Source organism: Phyllobates terribilis, unplaced genomic scaffold (assembly GCF_046119375.1).
Source record: "Phyllobates terribilis strain yellow unplaced genomic scaffold, ASM4611937v1 Scaffold_5__5_contigs__length_657084704, whole genome shotgun sequence".
Lineage (NCBI taxonomy): Eukaryota > Metazoa > Chordata > Amphibia > Anura > Dendrobatidae > Phyllobates > Phyllobates terribilis.
The window spans coordinates 363,149,887-363,169,106 of record NW_027362765.1 but is presented as its reverse complement, the minus strand read 5'-3'; the positions used below and the strand labels follow the sequence as shown (position 1 = coordinate 363,169,106).

Sequence of the window (19,220 nt, the reverse complement as noted above, 5' to 3'; positions counted from 1 at the left end):
AAACAGCGATGGGGGCACTAAAAACAAAACGTAAAAATGATTAAGTTTTAATAAATATCAATGTTAATTACCATCATTAAGCAGCAGCAAAAAACCCCAAAATGGAAAAAAACAGATCTACGCCCCCGCCCCAAATCCAGACAAGTGCCCGCTGCCGCATCGTCTGAGGTAACTTCTTGTTCATCTGCGGTAATGGCAGACAGAATTTACTAAATAAAATCATTTAAGCCAAAATCTGAGGTAAATTCTCCTCACGAATGTGAGTGAAGACGTCACCATTAATCACACGTGTATTCATGCTGCTTTAAAAGACAAAAACCTCCTTCCTCTTCCTGTGTTAGACATCGCACGTGTGAATAACAACCTGAGGAGACGAAGCTCGAGACGGTGGGTGGAGGCTTCGTGTCATGCGTGACACAAAATGGCGGCACCTCCCTCTCCAGTCACAGCGGCAAATCCCGCCTTTTCACAGCCTTCACGTCAACAAACAAACCCCTCCTTCTCTCCGCCCATAGACCCAGCCTCCGACAGCTCATTGGTGGATATCCCGTCACACCTTCTAACGTCCACCAATAGAATCAGGCTCCGCCTCTGACATGTGACATTGTTGCTGGGCAGACGTTTGTGAGGGAGTTAGAAAAAAAAAAAAAAAAGGATCAAAACAAAAACAGAGTTGGAGAGAAACGGAGCGAGGTGAGTGCGGAGAGCGGTACAGTGAGGGGCTCCTCTGTCAGGGGCTGCACAGTGAGGGGCTGCATAGTGAGGGCCTCCTCTGTCAGGGGCTGCACAGTCAGTGAGGGGCTGTACAGTCAGTGAGGGGCTGCACAGTGAGAGGCTCCTCTGTCAGGGGCTGTACAGTCAGTGAGGGGCTCCTTTGTCAGGGGCTGTACAGTGAGGGGCTCCTTTGTCAGGGGCTGCACAGTGAGGGGCTGCACAGTGAGGGGCTGCAGCCAGTGCTGTGTGTATAGAGGGGGTGTGCCTGTGATATCCTGTCACTGCTATATATCAGCCTGTTATGTATACACATGTCTGTAATCCGGGAGCTCAGCAGTGGTGGGACTACAAGTCCCAGCAATCATCTACCATTTAACCCCTTCCTTGCTGCGTCCATTTTTTTCTTCTTCTCTTTTTTCCTCTTTTCTTTCCTTTTCTTCGGAGAGCTGCCAGTTTTCCGTTTTTCCGTCCTCATCGCTGCACCAGGACTTTGGTCTTTTTTTGCGGGATGAGTTGAAATATTGAAGGACGGCGATCATTTTACTGTATAATGTACTGACAAACGGGGGGAAAAAAATCCCAAGTGCGGTGAAATGGTAAAAAAAAAAAAAAAAAAAAAAAAAAAAAAAAAAAAAAAAAAAAAAAAAAATCCAGTTTTTGTGTTTCGCATTTGTGTGGTGAAAATAATGCGGTAAAACTAATCCCCCCGGATCTCAGCGAGAACAAACCACGTGGTGGAAAAATCCAGAACTCCGTAAAAATATATATATTGTTTGTCGCCATTTTTTTGAGACCCTTAACTTTGTCACTCTTCTGTCCCTGCTGTGGGTTGTGTAGTTTTTGCACGCTGCGCCGCACAGTTAAAAAAATTATATATAATGAAAAAGTTTAATATATAATGTAAAAATATATATTTTTTACTTTTCACTATATTTTAGTCCCTTTAGGGGACTTGAACCTATGATCGTCCAGTCACTTATACACTGTTGGACAACACTATTGCTGAATATAACTAGTATCCCGCTCTCCTATGAAGCTCGACTTGTTTTTGATCCTCAGAAGGACCGAGATGGGGGCAATCAGCAGGCTATCCGAAGCCATGGTTACCCGTTGGCACCCCACCATCACTTTGCAGGGAGCCAATAGACAGACACTTGGCCAAGATTGTGCCTTAAATGTCACTGTTGGAGATTGACAGTGGCTTTTAAAGAGTTAAACAGCCATGATCAGAGTTCACTCTTATCCCTACTCTTAGGCCACAGCCCCTCTATCAGTATTCGGTCAGTATTTTTTCTCAGGAGTGGGAGCCAAAACCAGATGAGGAACAATCAGAGAAAAGGTATAATAGAAACAAGTCACCAATTCTGCATTTATCACCCACTCCTGGTTTTGGCTCCCACTCCTGAGAAAAAATACCGATCAAATACTGATAGTGGCCGTGGCCTTAGAAGCAGATCCCGGCTGTATAATGGCAATTGAGCCGTCTTAACACAGCCACACCGGACATAAGTACCAGTACATTAACAATGGGAAGGTGATAATGCCAGTTTAGGTGTGTTTTTTTTTTTTTCCGATCTTGTTGAACTACATCTGCCAGCATGCCATGCAGTATAATCTCGTTTGTAAATTCAGTTTAGAAGCTACTACCTTGGTATTCTAATGGCGTCTTATTTTTGGTCCCCTCCATGTTTTTTTTTGCTTTCGCCGGTTTGCGCCATTGTCAGCTGTCTTACTAAATGAGCCCCAATAATTACAGCTGATTTGTAAAAACTAGTGAAAAAGTCATTGCCCACAGCAGCCACATTTCAGCTCTTGTTTCACGTACGCTGCAGTCGTCTTCTTCAGTTTCTTCTTGCACAGATTTAGGGAAATGCCCATTGCGTTTTGGGACTGTTTTGCCCGACTTTCCCTGTTTTGTACTGGGAAATGTCTGGCAAGTCTGATATTACCTGATTTTTACCTGTATATCTTTGGATCGTCTGCCACATTCTGCTTTAGCTACTACAACTCCCAGTGTACACATGCTGTTAGGAGATGCTGGGTGTTATAGTCTGACAGCTGGAGAGAGGCGGGATGTACACTATATACAGTCTATCTGTATGGGGAGAAGTGACCAGCGGGCACACTGAGGGCATGTCTCCGGGATATCACATCCTCTGCTAATCTGTACAACCACAGGATGGAGATACGCCATTAGGGAACTGGTATCGAGTAATACAACTACAAGCCCCAACATGTCCATCCTGTACCAGACTCCTATATCCATACTATATGGAGAAAAGTATGTGCCCCCTCCACATTACACCTACAGGAGCTGTTCTGACTCCCATTATACACCCGTAGACATTGAAGGGAACCTGTCACCTGATTCATGCGGCCCAAACCGCAGGCAGCATGCCTCAGAGCCTGGTTATACGATTGCAGCCAGGTATCATTTTGTACGAAACACTCTGTTTCCCAAAAAAATATACTTTAATGATCTGGTGAGTTTTTCTCGGCGCCGCTCTAGGTGACTGACAGGTCTGTCACTATGGGAGAGACCTGTCAGTCACCTGCAGCAGCGCTGAGATAAACCAGCTGGGGGGGGGGCATGGGGGCAAAGATTACAACAAAACACCTCCAAGCAGGATTTAGCCCTATAAACTAAAGGCCTGGCTATAATGGCTCTGTGATGCTGATTAATATGGTACCTTGTGAAGGGATCCACTCAGTGGCTGCTGAATGCTCCCCTTATGAAGTTATCAGAAAATGATGTCTTCTGTGCTCCAGTGTGCGGGACATGGGGGCAGGGTCTTCTTCTCGTCCACCCCCTCTTCCCCCAGCCTCCTCTGAATAATCAGTGACCTACACAAGAAACAATGACCTGCCTACTTTTTAAAATCCGCGCTACCGCCATGATTATGTGGGCGGCGTGTGCACAGTGGGAGTCAGTGTCCTGTGTGCAGGACTGCAATAAAATAACGGCGCATGTGCGGATCGAGATTTCGGCTCTAAACTCGGAATTTTAGAAAGGAGGCAGGTCACTGAATAATCAGTGACCTCCACAAGAAACAGACGAGGCTGGTGGTGGGGCCAAAGAACAGAGAAGAAGACCCTGCCCCCATGTCCTCCTTGGAGCACACGAGACCTCATTTCTGAAAACTTCATTAAGTGAGTATTTAACAGCCACTGAGCAGATCCCTTCACATCAGATATCATATTAATCAGTATCACATTGTCATTATCCATCTGGGCGTTGATCCAGGGAACTAGTCTGATTGTCGTATGGAGTCAGTATGGAATTTTTTTTCCCAATGTGGAGCTTGGTGTTTGCCACATGGGTTTTTTTTTTTACCTTCCTCTGGATCAACATGTTAGGCTATGGGTTGAACTAGATGAACTTAGTTTTTAAGGTTGAAGGAAGACTATGTTACTATGTTATTATAGCCATGCCTTTTAGTTTATAGGGCTCAGTCCTGCTGAGAGGGTCTGACCGCTTGGACCTGCACCGATCAGCAAAACGGTAAGCTTTTATCCCCATTAGGAGGCAGTTGCAGTGCACATGCTTGGCCGCTGCACCATTCTGTCCTTGAGGGGCCGTATAGAGAATGAATGGAGTGGCCGTCTGGTGTCTGACCTTCTGTGCCATTTTGTAACTAGCAATTGAAAGCCCTCACGATCAGTAAGGGTACATTCCCACAATCAGGAACCAGCAGCTCTTTGGATGCAGCGTATTTTCGCTGTGTCCAAAAGGCTGCGTTCTAATGCCGCCCTTGTTTTGTCAGTACATGCGGATCCACCGCATGCAATGACATTCAGTCCTTCAAAATCTGCAGCGGAGACTTGTGTCTTTGCTATAGAAATTGACACGCTGCGGCTTGTAAACCCGCACCGAAGGTGAGTTCACGCAACTTCAAAAACAAGCGGAGTGAGCATGGGATTTCTATAAATCCCACCCTCTGTGATTGTAATGTAGAACGCTGCGTTTTGGATGCAGCGCAGGCGAGCTGCGTCCAAAACCCTGCTATTCCTGATTGTGGGCACGTGCCCTAAGTTATCCCTAGGTGATAACTTGTTTTACCTGGACAACCTCTAATATGGAGTCAGTCCCCTCTGTAGCCGTAACAACGCTCTCTCTGGGAAGGCTTTTTACAAAATTTTGGAAGTGTTTTGTTGAAATTTTTGCTCCTTTCCAGACAAGCATTTGTGGAGGAAAAGGAAAAATGTTCTAAATTCACTTTACACCAGTTTGAAAGTTTTAGCACAGGTGATCCTCTGGTATTAGCAGCCATGAGCATGGATTACCACGTGCTATAAATATAAATTGTGAATGTAATGATGCATTTATGTTAATGAGGGATTAGAAGAGCGGATAACGATGTGCCTGTCATACAGGCTGGCTGCAAAACCATTAAGGTGCAATAATGAACGTACCCACGGGGGTGCTAGTGAACCCACTGGAACTCATGAAACAGACTTCATGCCATGTAAAAAATATGATGGGGAGTACCATGTGATTTCTCTCTGTCCAATCAGTTGAGCATGGATGTGCTCATTAGCATACAGCGTGTGTCTCCTAATAGTTTGGGGGCTGTTCAGTAGGACAATAGCAGGAGCTGACAGATAACGTCCCCCTCCCAAACTGCAGGAGATGAATGACAGTGAAGGGTGACATTACATTGTGAATTGTGAAGGTGGGGGAGACTTAGATCCATGGGTTGTATTGGCCAGCAGACATTTTATTTCCTTTTCCATAATGTCTTCATCTATAATGCAATAATGCACAAGGAAGGACTTAGCTCTGCATCTGTGAATTTAGCAGAACCTATAAGCTTCTGGTGTATACCTCTACATTCCCAAAGGCCCTAATTCATCTGACGGAGGCAAAAGGCGCCTGAATACCGCTAACTGTATAGAAAATAAAGGTCACCGCTAAAAGAAATGTGGAAAGTGCAGCAAGCATGAATTTTGCAATGGGATTCTATTTGTATAGTCTGTGACATCTGTCGGGTGTATCCACCGTCATTGACAACAAGCACAGTGTGCACCTAACCTTCTGTAGTCTAATGTCTTACTGACTGATCACTCTCAAAATCGGGTTATTTGTGTTGTTTATCCCAGGCAAAAACAGGCCATGATTTTATCTAGGTGAATCTTCATCCTTTTAGGCGATGGTAGTGCAGCACTGTAACATTGCGTGTAATGATTTCCTAGGGTGCCACATTGTAAACTAATGCGCCACAATGTTTCCAAAACTGTTAAATTGTTAAATTTTCCCTTGTTAGATGCAAGTCACACATGAGTCACATGCCATGCGACTGCGACTTGCATGTGATTTATCTGCTATATGACCTGTTCGTTTGTTTTTTTTTTTGATGTTTTGAAGCAGTGAAATCATGGCGTGAAATTGATCTCACAACATCAAATTGCAAAGATGTTTTTGTTATGTGACTTTGTCTGAGAATTGCTTTTGAATGCCACAAGTCGCCATGTTGTCCAAAGCCTTGTGAACTTTCCTGAACTTAGGCCTATGAGCTGTGGCAATGTTTTATGGTTTCTGTTATGTGATGGAACACCGGGAAATCAATACGATATTACAAGTCTTGGAGCTTTCTTGCTCTTTCACCTGTATACTTATTAATATATTAAAAAGTTTGCACTAAAATTGTAAGTTTTCTCCTATCCTTAGGATAAAGAATAACTTTATTACTGAAGGTCTGGCTGCTGCAACTCCTGTCCTAAGAAAGGGGCTTTGCATATCCCCCTCCTCCCCCATCTGAATGGAGCAGGGGTTAAGCCTGCAAAGCTCCCCTCCATTCATTGTCTATAGAACTGTTGGAGATCATTCCCCTATCTCCTGCATAGGGAATGAATGGAGAGAGGCGCGCATGTTCACTTCAGCTCCATTCAGTTTTGGTAGGGGTCCCAATGATGCAGTCTTAGTACAATTTTAGTGCATTTTAGCAGGAAATTATGCACATATATATAATACATTCTTATAGTCGGTAACCTGTTCCACCGTGGTGTGTTTGCAGCGTTACTTGTATTATGTAACAGTTTGTGTCTCATCCTTGTGTTGCTCCCTCCTGTAAAGTCCATGACCCTCTCGGTGACAGCGGAGGCCTCTCCACTGCACGTCAATATCCTGACACGTTTGCTGGAAACCTGCCACGTGTTTTCAGGCCTCTGCCATGTTTTTCATACTTGCTGAGCAAAGAGAAAACAATGTCATCTAGTGATATACGTGTTGATTCGTACACGGACGGTGTGAGTGTGCACGCGGTGAATAAGCTGTCACTCGCTAACAACAAGTTCTGTGCCAGCGCTTCTGGCAAGACTAACTCCACAACAGCAGCAGGTGATTAGTTTATATCTGGAAGTGCATGTAACTGTCACAATTGTTTGATCACTGAGGGTCCAGCATTGACTAGTAGCCCCTTCAGTCTAGGGGGAACCAGGGTCCTTTCCAATGCATGGCATCAGAGAGGGCAAGTTTGAATGGAGCAGCTGCTGAGTAGGCGGCGATGCCGCTCCTTTAAAAGTCTATAGGACTGACTGAAATGGGAAGATACAGCGCTCATTTGTTTCTATCACCTCCATAAGCATTGAGTAGACCACTTGCAATGTCCGCAGGGCATTTTTCCCAATGCTGTTTTGGTATCTTTACCTTCAAGATTGCTGCATCACTAGTTGGTGTTAGATATTTAGTAACTGCTGAATATAGAAAATATATTTGAGCTGCTGTAAACTCGTGTAGCTGTCTGACAGCTCGTATAGCTCCACTCCATAAAACAAGTGTATACTCCCTATTTTACAGAACGGCGCTGTTCTTACATAGAAGCCAGATGAACGGCTCATGATCGACACATTTATTTATGTAGTAAGACTCTGGTTATTTCATGTATGTGGTGCGGCCAGCAAGACATAATAATGTCAAAAAGTGGCTTAACTGGGTCTTAAATGTTAATTCCCTGCTGACAGTATGGACTGTATATCTCGTGGGCTCGAGGACGCTAATCCTACCATAAAACGGCGATGTGCAATATGACACACAACTGCCAGATCCTTCATTAGTTCACTTGCCGCTTCTTTCTTGGGTATTTGCCTAAATCTGAGTTGATACTGGTTGGTTAAACAGACGACCTGAGATTGTGTGTCCATGTAGAGAATGAAATGTATTGTATTCTATTATATTATATAAAAAAAGACCACCCACAGGTGTATGTGGGCCCCCGGGGTGACACTTGGGGGTCCCCTATACACCCCACCCTTACCTTGCTGCAGACAATTGTGCCCCTCTCTGCTGCTTTAAAATGCACAGAACATATGTTTAATAATGTCGGGGGTTGTACAGTTTCACATATAGACTGGACCAGCCGCAGATATAAGCTGAATAATTACAATCTCCGAGATTTGACCTGTACAAGCAGCAGAGGATTGTGGGAAAGGAAAGAACAGGATGATGCAATATTTGGGTTTGACAGGTTGTAACAGAAAAGATCTTGAAATCGAGGGCTGCAAGATTACTCACGCCCGGAAAGATGTCATCAGGTGCACACGAAAAGGAGTCAGAAAGTAAAGCTTTTCTAGTGACTGAAGAAAGGGGTGCAGGTGCGGCACGGGAGAAATCCGGGAGACACAAATTAGGACTTCTTTAAGGGAGAGTAAATCTGAGTACATCAAGGTGAAAATGTGATCTGACATGGAGATGTCAGGACGATTTTACTAACAAAACTATAGGCATGTAAAAAAAAAAAACAATAAAAAAAAAAATACCTGTCTTGTAGTAATCTAATGTGCCAGGTCTGAGATAACAAGCTTTGAAGTTACATGCAAATTAGACTGGGAGTGCATTGTGGGTGTGTCAATGCACTCTGAATATATATCAACACGCCCCCAATGCACTTCCTGGCTAATTTGCTTATAACTTCAAAGCTGAAATTCTCATCTGATTACTGCAAGACTGGTATCGTTTTAACCCCTTAATGACCACCAATATGCATTTTTACTGACCCGAGATGTAGAGAATAGCCTCCCCTGACGGGTAAAGAGGCAGCAGTTGTCAGCTAGTCACTATAGCCGGGACCCTGCTGCATCAGCCACAATCCATTTTGGCACCGATTTATGGAAACTTAACCCTCTAGATGCTGGTGACAATAGTAACAGTGGCATCTAGATGGTTAACCAAGTGTTTGGGGGGGGGGGGTGTCACCCTGAGATTGCGATTGTGTGGTCCTGATGTTTTCCATTACAATCCAAGGCTTAGTAATGTCCGTAGAGTCTGACCTCTATAGGGGCCTGCTCAGATGTTACCAACATTTTAATGGTAATAATATAAGTTTGCATTCCTGATATTCCACTTGGCGTTAATTCATGAAAAGCACCTGAATCATTAGCACCAGTTTTGAATATGTTGGGGAGTGCGGTTTTTAAAATACCGTATATTCCGGCATATAAGACGACCTGGTGTATAAGACGACCCCCCTACTTTCCTGTTAAAATATAGAGTTTAGGATATATTCACCGTATAAGACTACCCCTTTTCCAACGCATACCAAACACCGGTAAAAATTAAAAAAAAACAGATTTGAATTTAACATGGTCCTTTTTTAATTTAAATTCTTATGACATGCAGGTATATAGCAGGAAAACTGTCACTCATAAACATATTAAAATAGGGGGGACCCCACGTCATTTTTTGGGGGGGTCCCCCATTCTAATAGCTAGTAAAGGCTAGGTATTCAGCTGGGGGCTGATATTAGTAGCCTGGGAAGCTCCGTGGGTATTACCCCCTTCCCAGACTTCAAACATCTGCCCCAGCCGTCTGCTTAACCTCCGCTAGAGACTATAATGATGGTGGATCCCACGCCAATTTTCTTTTTAAAAAATCCTTTATTTTAACACTAAATGACAATTGAGGGGTTAATAAAGATGCAGTCCCTAAATTATTATTAATTTTGTAATTAATTTTTCCCAAAAATGTTGACGTGGGCTTCGCCATATTTTTGTGTCCAGCCAGGTACAGCAGGCAGGAACGGGCTGCCCCCAACCACCAGCTGCCTATTTGTACCTGGCCGGACACAACAATATAGGGAAGCCCTTTTTTTTTAAAATTATTTCATGAAATAATTAAAAAAAAAAGACGTGGGGCTTCGCCCTATTTTTGTGTCCAGCCAGGTACAACTAGGCAGCTGGGGGCTGGAATCTGCAGCGCAGGGAGACCCAAGCTTTCTGGGCCCCCCCCGCTGCAAATTGCAGTCCGCAGCCACCCCGGAAAATGGCGCGTTCATAGAAGCGCCATCTTCTGGCGCTGTACCCAACTCATCCAGGGCCCTGGTGCGGTGGCTCACTGGGTAATAAAGGGGTTAGGGCCAGCTTGGCATTATCAGCTGGCCCTAAGCCCGAAATTCATGGGGTCACGCCAATATTAGACATGACCACCATGAATTTCTAGTAAAGTAATTAAAAAAAACACAACATCCAGAATAAAGTCCTTTAATTGAAATAAAGACACAATTTTTTAATGTTCTAAATTAAACCATACTTACCGTCACGCCCATTCCAGCTGAAGCCAACGATCTCCTGCAATAAAAGTAAAATAATAAAGCAACCTCATCCTTACCTCTCCATGGTTCCCAGGACCGGTCCAGCTCTGCTACATTCACATGACAGGCTGCACCGCAGCAGAACGCTGCCGTTCAGCTTGCCATGCGGCAGACACTGAGAAGCGTAGGCATGCTTGTGCTCCTCAGTGTCTGACTGTGACGGCATCCAGATGAGCCGAGATCATGTCCAATGAACTCGACTCACCTCATGCACGTCACTGACAGCGTGGGAAAATTCTCCTGCTCCCCGCATGCGCAGTAGAAGTTTCCCACGCTGTCAGTGACGGACGTCTAGGAGGTGAGCTGAGTTCATTGTCGGCTCATCTGGATGCCGTCACAGCCAGACACTGCAGAGCGCAAGCATGCCTGAGCTTCTCAGTGTCTGCGGGATGACACGTCACTGACAGCGTGGGAAAATTCTCCTGCTCCCCGCATGCGCAGTAGAAGTTTCCCACGCTGTCAGTGACGGACGTCTAGGAGGTGAGCTGAGTTCATTGTCGGCTCATCTGGATGCCGTCACAGCCAGACACTGCAGAGCGCAAGCATGCCTGAGCTTCTCAGTGTCTGCGGGATGACAGGCTGGATGGCAGCGTTCTGCTGCGGTCCAGCCTGTCATCTCGATGTAGCAGAGCTGAAGCTGTCGTGGGAACCATGGAAAGGTAAGGATGATGTTGGTTTATTATTTTTCTTTTATTGCAGGAGATCGTTGGCTTCAGCTGGAATGGGCGTGATGGTAAGTATGGTTTAATTTAGAACAATAAAGAATTGTGTCTTTATTTCAATTAAAGGACTTTATTCTGGGTGTTTGTGTTTTTTTTAACTTTGACTATGGGGTTAGTAATGGGGGTGTCTTATAGACGCCTCTCCATTACTAACCTGGGCTTGATGTCAGCTGGCATTATAAGCTGACATCAACCCCAACCCTATTACCCCCTGCCACCGCACCAGGGCAGCGTGGAAGAGCGAGGCTAAGTGCCAGAATTGGCGCATCCTATGGATGCGCCATTTCTGGGGCGGCTGACGGCTGGTGTTTCTAGCCTGGGAGGGGGCCAATATTCATGGCTCCCTTCCTGGGCTATTAATATCAGCCCCCAGCTGTCTGCCTAGCCTTTGCTAGCTATTAAATTAGGGGGGACCCCACGTCATTTTTTTTGGGGGGTCCCCCATTTTAATAGCTAGTAAAGGCTAGGTATTCAGCTGGGGGCTGATATTAGTAGCCTGGGAAGCTCCGTGGGTATTACCCCCTTCCCAGGCTTCAAACATCTGCCCCAGCTGTCTGCTTAACCTCCGCTAGAGCCTAAAATTAAGGGGAACCCCACGCCAATTTTTTTTTAAATAAATCCTTTATTTTAACACTAGATGACAAGTACAGTAACCAACACTGTCACTGTACTTCATATATATGTGACTGACATGTTTCTATCTATCTAATCTATGTGTGAAGCTCTATTCTTTCTATTCTAAATTGTCGGGTGCCGGCTTATGCCGCTGCTGAATTGCCGGCTTTTCATATATTGTCACAGAAGCGATGCGAACTTCCCTGCTCCGGACACAGCGCAGCGCTTCTGTGACAAGTGAAAGCTGTCGGCACAGAAGCCCTGCGCTGTGTCCGGAGCTGGGAATACGCAGCGATGTGTCAGTTTCAGCACAGAAGCGCTGACTGTCTGGACCTACCGCCGCCGTATTTTAACTCCCTCCACCTTATATTAACTCCGACATGGCAGGGATACGGCCACGGCAGCTTATTAACACCCCCAGAGTATCCCCGCATGTCAATTTCTGAAAGTTCAAAAGCATTACCGGCGTATAAGACGACCCCAGACTAGACAGAAGATTTTTCAGTCTTCAAAAGTCGTCTTATACGCCGGAATATACGGTAGGGGGGTTTCCATTATATGGGTCCCCCAAAGTCACTTCAAAACTGAAAGGGAATCTGCCACCAGGTTTTTGCTGCCACCTAATCTGAGATCAGCATAATGAAGGTGTAGAGACCCTGATTGCAGCGATGGTGTCACTTACCGGGCTGCTTGCTGTAGTTTTGATTAAAAATCAGTTTTATCAGCCGGAGATTATCACTAGTGACACATCGCTTGAATCAGGGTCTCTGCCCCTACGTCATGCTGCTCTCAGATGGGTTAGCAAAAACCTGGTGTCAGATTCCCTTCAATAGGTCTCTCCCTCACCCCTCCAACCCTCCAAATAAAAGAATAAATCGCTGTATATATCCAGAGCCTGTCACTGATTTTTATACAGATATATAGAGTGACAACTTGCGTCCCTTCACATCTGCGTTTTGTATTCTGTTACTTCTCCTAATCGTTTGTACTTTTTATTTTTTTTATCCAGGGTGATTGATCCTAGTGGAAGTAACGATGGAAGTAGATCACCAAAGTGAAATAAATGCTAATCTAGTAGGTAAGTGTTTCCCAGCAGAAATCTCCCAGAAAGCTTCATTTAGCATTAGGTGTGATGACTTTGTTGGCTCATTAAGCCCAGGTAAAGTAATAAAGGTCAGGGTGAATGTATTAGGTTTATTGCACAGGATGTATTATATATCATGTGGCTGAATACTGTCCCAGAGTCCCAATCTTGGTGAAAGGAAAAAATAGGATTAGGACTGCCTATATGTTGCCATAGATGTGATTTATACACAGCGCTGCTTGTAGCTGTGACTTCTGATCAGAGAATTGGGAATAAATTGAAACGCGTGATGTGTGTGTGTGCGACAGATTTGAACTGAATGTTGTGTACATTAATTGTGGTAACGGGATTCTCCAGGACTAGAAAAATTAACTTCTCTCCTTTTCTAGAAGTTATATGTATTATTATTTAATTTTCTCTCAAGGCTTCCCGTCCATAAGCACAGCTGTAGTCTCTCTCCCCGCTGCAGCGGCTCCAGCGTCGGCTCTTTGCTGCCAGCTCTGGTATTTGTTGGTATAACTGCATGGGAGCAGTCATACAGATGTGATGTGACCGCTGCAGCCAATCACTGAGCTCACAGTCTGTTGCAGTCTACATCAGCATTGAGTACAGTGATTGGCTACAGCAGTCATGTGGTACTGATTTGACTTCTTCACTGCAGCCATATTAACAAAGATCAGAGCGGCGAGGAGTAAGTATTAATTTTTTTATGAACAGGAAGCCTTCAGAGTTAAATTTTATTTTATTTTTTTTAAAGACTGGCGACACCCTTTTTTTTTTTTTTTTTTTTTGAGTATTTCAGACTGTACATACATTCCTGCAGGGAATCGGTACTCATTGTGTCAGTGTTCAGGGGTACGGTGCGTGTGTGTTCAGGGGTACGGTGCGTGTGTGTTCAGGGGTGCTGTATGTACCTGTGTCTGTGCACACTGAGTGTATGTGTGAGTTTGTGCGGGACCATGGGTGTGCATGGTGGAGGTAGCAGCGCTGTGTTTGTGCATGCCGGGCTGTAGTTTTTCAGCGCTTGCTTTGATTGTCTTCTACACCGGTTCGTCACCGATCTTTCTGTGGCTGCTTTCCAGTTCCTGCTGGTTTTGCAGTTCCTTATCTGTCTCCTTCATACCTCAGTTCTTATCCCCCTCCTCCGATGTGCGGTTTACAACCGACAAGCCTGTCTGATTGCATAACACAGTATGTTATTTACATGTAACATTGTGTAACTTTTCTGATTTCTCTAATCTATGTTCCTTGGACTTGTACGCTGGGAAACCTGGTGGCTTGTTCACACGGCTGATTGTGAGCCGTCCCCGTATCTGTAACTTGTGTTCACATGTGATAAACTTATTGCTGAGTTTAGATTGTGAACAACACAACGACAGTAACGTGGGGGGAATAAACATTAGGAAAGGCGTATTAATGTATCAATGTTCTACCACTGACATAAATTTACGCATTTAACTAGTCCTCGCATGACATCATGAGGCACCGAGTATACAATTTCTCTATTACGCAGATTTCACTTTCATGACATTCACTGTGTGGTAAAAATTATCTTTTTTTCTGCGGGTCACTATGACTATGGAGGATACTAAATTTTTATTAAAGGGTTATTCCGTACTTTGAAAGTTAATACTTATCCACAGAATGGATGATAGCTTTGATAGATGGGGGTCCGACTGCAGGGAAATCCACTGATCTCTGAAAATACCCTGTAGGATGGAGCAGTGGCCGTGTGAGCCCCGGTCCACAGGATAGGAGACCACTTTCAATTTTGTAAATAAGTATTTAACGTACATATACGTTAGATTCTGGCTCATGTAAAGTGTGTGTGTGTGTGTATGTATATAATATAAAATATTAGAGGGGGCCTTGCAGGATGCTGTAGTAACTGATTACGACCACACATGTCCCTGGGAGCGGGTGCTTTTTTGGGTTTGCCCATAAGGTACCAAAGCAAAATATTTTACACTTTCTAGGGGCCAGCAGCATTGTATGTTCCCTTGTACTTGTGTTTTCAAGTAAGACACATTGAGGGGGAAGGTTTAACAAGGCCTCTGGGTGCTTGAATCTAGTTGTTAGATTAGTTTGTCCCTTTATCTCCCATATATGAGTTATTACTGATCTCCAGCAATCTGCCGGGAATCGGAGACCGGTCAGACATTTGTTGCTAATCTAATGAGTTCTATGGGAAAACCTCTTCAGCCACAGCTGCCAATCACTGGTGGGGTGGGGTGTAGTAGGGATGTTTTAGGCCACAGCTGTAAACTTTAGAGTGTACAATTGTGGCCAAAAGTTTTGAGACTGACACAAATTTTGGTTTTCACATTTTGCTGCTTGAGTGTTTTTTGATCTTTTTAGAGGAATCTTTCTAGTTACTGACAAATCCATGAAGTTTCTGTGAAGCCTCAATATTCCCAGCGCTGCCCCCTTATTCTCCAGACTTCCGCCCTTCGCCCCGGCAGCTGGATATCGTATTCTGGGCAGATCCTGACTGATGGCTGCTCGTTCTTGTCTAATCAGGGCTCGGAGTTTATCACAATTTCTGACTTTTGTTTGTCGCTTTTTAGGAATTAATGGCGGGTTCTCAATAGGACTGAGTTCTGGGGAGTTTCCTGGCCATGGACCCAAAATTTCAATGTTTCCCTTTTGTGTATTATGTTTTGTCTGCTTGAATAGTGCTCTACATTGCACATACATACTTATATTGTTATCTTTTGGGGATGTTTCCTTCTTACCTAGGTAAAAAAATTGGTTACAACATTTGTCTTGTGACATGGTTCCCATTGTCCATCACCACATTACTCCTGGATGATGGGGGAAGTTGCTCTTGGAGGATGTTTAGATCACACTCACAATTTTGCCTAAAAATAAAGAATGAGTCCCCTCACTTTGATGAAAAGCCCCCACACGAGTGGACTCAGGAGGCTTTTACTGTCGGCAGACACAGCGTCACCTTCTCTTCTCTGGACAAGCTTTCTTCCATATGTCCCAAACAGTATGAAGGGGACTTCTCGAGAGAAAATTATTCCCTTCCCCTTCCGTCATCTGCAGTCCAATCCTGACACTTGATGGACTTTGTTGGGTGACCTGAAGTCTTCTTCACAGTAACTGAACCTCTCTTAGAAGTTCTTGATGATCTAATAAATGGTCGTCTAAGGGGCAAATTTACAAGCAGCAATGTCCTTGCCTGTAAAGCCCTTTGGATGCAAAGGAATGATGCCTGCATGTTTTCCCTTGGAGAGAACCATAGATAACAGGAGGAGACAATGATTTCAAACACCAGCCCGCTTTAAAAGCAACCAGTCTGTTCTTATAATATAATCACCACGACAAAGTGGTATCAGCTGCCTTGTCCCCGTTAACACTTTCTCCTGAGCTAACGATTACCGTATATTCCGGCGTATAAGATGACCTGGTGTATAAGACGACCCCCCTACTTTCCTTTTAAAATATAGAGTTTAGGATATATTCACCGTATAAGACTACCCCTTTTCCAACGCATACCAAACACCGGTAAAAATTTTAAAAAAAACAGATTTGAATTTAACATGGTCCTTTTTTAATTTAAATTCTTATGACATGCAGGTATATAGCAGGAAAACTGTCACTCATAAACATAAGGCATACAACAACAACATTACTATCATCCATTTTCATCAGCGGCATACACCGGTACCCGACAATTTACAACAGAAAGAATAGAGCTTCACACATAGATTAGATAGATAGAAATATGTCAGTCACATATATATGAAGTACAGTGACAGTGTTTCTTACTGTACTTGTCATTTAGTGTAAAGGATTTATTAAAAAATATAATAGTGTTTTCGTGCACCGTCTCTTTAAAAAAGCCGGCCGGCAATTCAGCATCTGTACCCGACAATTTAGAATAGAAGGAATAGAGAATCATACATAGATTAGATAGATAGAAACATGTCAGTCACATATATATGAAGTACAGTGACAGTGTTGGTTACTGTACTTGTCATTTAGTGTTAAAATAAAGGATTTATTTTAAAAAAAATTGGCGTGGGGTTCCCCTTAATTTTAGTCTCTAGCGGAGGTTAAGCAGACGGCTGGGGCAGATGTTTGAAGCCTGGGAAGGGGGTAATACCCACAGAGCTACCCAGACTACTAATATCAGCCCCCAGCTGAATACCTAGCCTTTACTAGCTATTAAAATGGGGGACCCCCCCAAAAAAATGACGTGGGGTCCCCCCTATTTTAATAGCTAGCAAAGGCTAGGCAGACAGCTGATATTAATAGCCCAGGAAGGGTGCCATGAATATTGTCCCCCTCCCAGGCTAGAAACACCAGCCGTCAGCCGCCCCAGAAATGGCGCATCCATAGGATGCGCCAATTCTGGCACTTAGCCTCGCTCTTCCACGCTGCCCTGGTGCGGTGGCAGTGGGGTAATAGTGGTGGGGTTCATGTCAGCGCCAGCTGCCATGAAGCCCAGGTTAGTAATGATGGGCGTCTATAAGACACCCCCATTACTAACCTACAAAGTGTTAAAAAGAAAACACACACTACACCCAGAAAAAAATAATTTATTTGAAATAAACCACACCATTTTATTTAATTCTTAGTTTACTAAAAAAAAAATAGTTACCTGTCCACGTTCCTGCGCTGATCTCCCATGCACAGGAGATGGTGACAGCTGTGCATGGCTTCTGTAAGCTCACGCTGCCGGGAACACGTCCGCTCCCGGCAGCGGGAGCCCCTGACTGAGGTCACCGGAGTGCATTCAGGCAGCGCAGCTCCGGAGACCTCCTTTACGGCACTGCTGTACCGTGGGAATTTCTCACGATACAGCAGGGCCGTAAAGGAGCTGACCGGAGCAGCGCTGCCTGAACTCCGGCGAACCCGCTTATGCAATGACGGGGCTGCTTTACGGCCCCGTCATTCTAGCGGCGGCAGCGGTTCAGAGCGGTCACATTCTATGTGGCTGCTCTAAACTGGAGATCATCGTGGGACACTCGTGGACTACTACGGAGGGGTAAGGATAAGGTTGTGGTTTATTATTTTATATTTTATTACAGGAGATCGATGGCTTCGGGGAATTGGGTGTCTAGGTGAGTATAGGTGTAGTTTTTTATTTTTTACTTTATTTTAGGTGGCGATCGGCGGGGACAGGTAATGTATGAACTAATTTATTGTAGGTAACCACTGGCCACCAATGACATGTATTTAACATTTATTGGGGACACAGTAGGGCAATTTATATAGCAGGATCAGGCTGATGGGAACTACTGCTCCCATCGAGCTGATCATGCTGGCAGGAGTGGACGGGGGACAGACATAGGCCGATGGGAGTAGTAGTGTCACATCGGCCTATGTCTGCCTGCACGCACACACCCGCAGACATCGCACAGACACCGCGCACACCCGCAGACATCGCACAGACACCGCGCACACCCGCAGACATCGCACAGACACCGCGCACACCCGCAGACATCGCACAGACACCGCGCACACCCGCAGACATCGCACAGACACCGCGCACACCCGCAGACATCGCGCAGACATCGCACAGACACCGCGCAGACATCGCACAGACACCGCGCACACCCGCAGACATCGCACAGACACCGCGCACACCCGCAGACATCGCACAGACACCGCGCACACCCGCAGACATCGCACAGACACCGCGCACACCCGCAGACACCGCGCACACACTCGCAGACATCGCACAGACACCGCGCACACACTCGCAGACATCGCACAGACACCGCGCACACACTCGCAGACATCGCACAGACACCGCGCACACACTCGCAGACATCGCACAGACACCGCGCACACACTCGCAGACATCGCACAGACACCGCGCACACACTCGCAGACATCGCACAGACACCGCGCACACACTCGCAGACATCGCGCAGACACCGCGCACACACTCGCAGACATCGCGCAGACACCGCGCACACACTCGCAGACACCGCGCACACACTCGCAGACATCGCGCAGACACCGCGCACACACTCGCAGACATCGCGCAGACACCGCGCACACACTCGCAGACATCGCGCAGACACCGCGCACACACTCGCAGACATCGCGCAGACACCGCGCACACACTCGCAGACATCGCGCAGACACCGCGCACACACTCGCAGACATCGCGCAGACACCGCGCACACACTCGCAGACATCGCGCAGACACCGCGCACACACTCGCAGACATCGCGCAGACACCGCGCACACACTCGCAGACATCGCGCAGACACCGCGCACACACTCGCAGACATCGCGCAGACACCGCGCACACACTCGCAGACATCGCGCAGACACCGCGCACACACTCGCAGACATCGCGCAGACACCGCGCACACACTCGCAGACATCGCGCAGACACCGCGCACACACTCGCAGACATCGCGCAGACACCGCGCACACACTCGCAGACATCGCGCAGACACCGCGCACACACTCGCAGACATCGCGCAGACACCGCGCACACACTCGCAGACATCGCGCAGACACCGCGCACAC

The 19,220-nt window shown here is 45.8% G+C and overlaps 1 protein-coding gene across 1 annotated transcript in view; it reads left to right on the top strand.

Annotated features, from left to right (window-relative positions):
- Window positions 1-605: 605 nt before the first annotated feature.
- The window catches only part of PDCD4 (programmed cell death 4), a 47,470-nt gene continuing 28,855 nt past the window's right edge, over window positions 606-19,220 (top strand). The window contains exons 1-2 of the mRNA XM_073684735.1: window positions 606-693; window positions 12,645-12,713. Of these exons, the coding sequence (XP_073540836.1) occupies window positions 12,671-12,713 (43 nt within the window). The 5' untranslated portion in view covers window positions 606-693; window positions 12,645-12,670. The remainder of the gene's footprint in view (window positions 694-12,644; window positions 12,714-19,220) is intronic.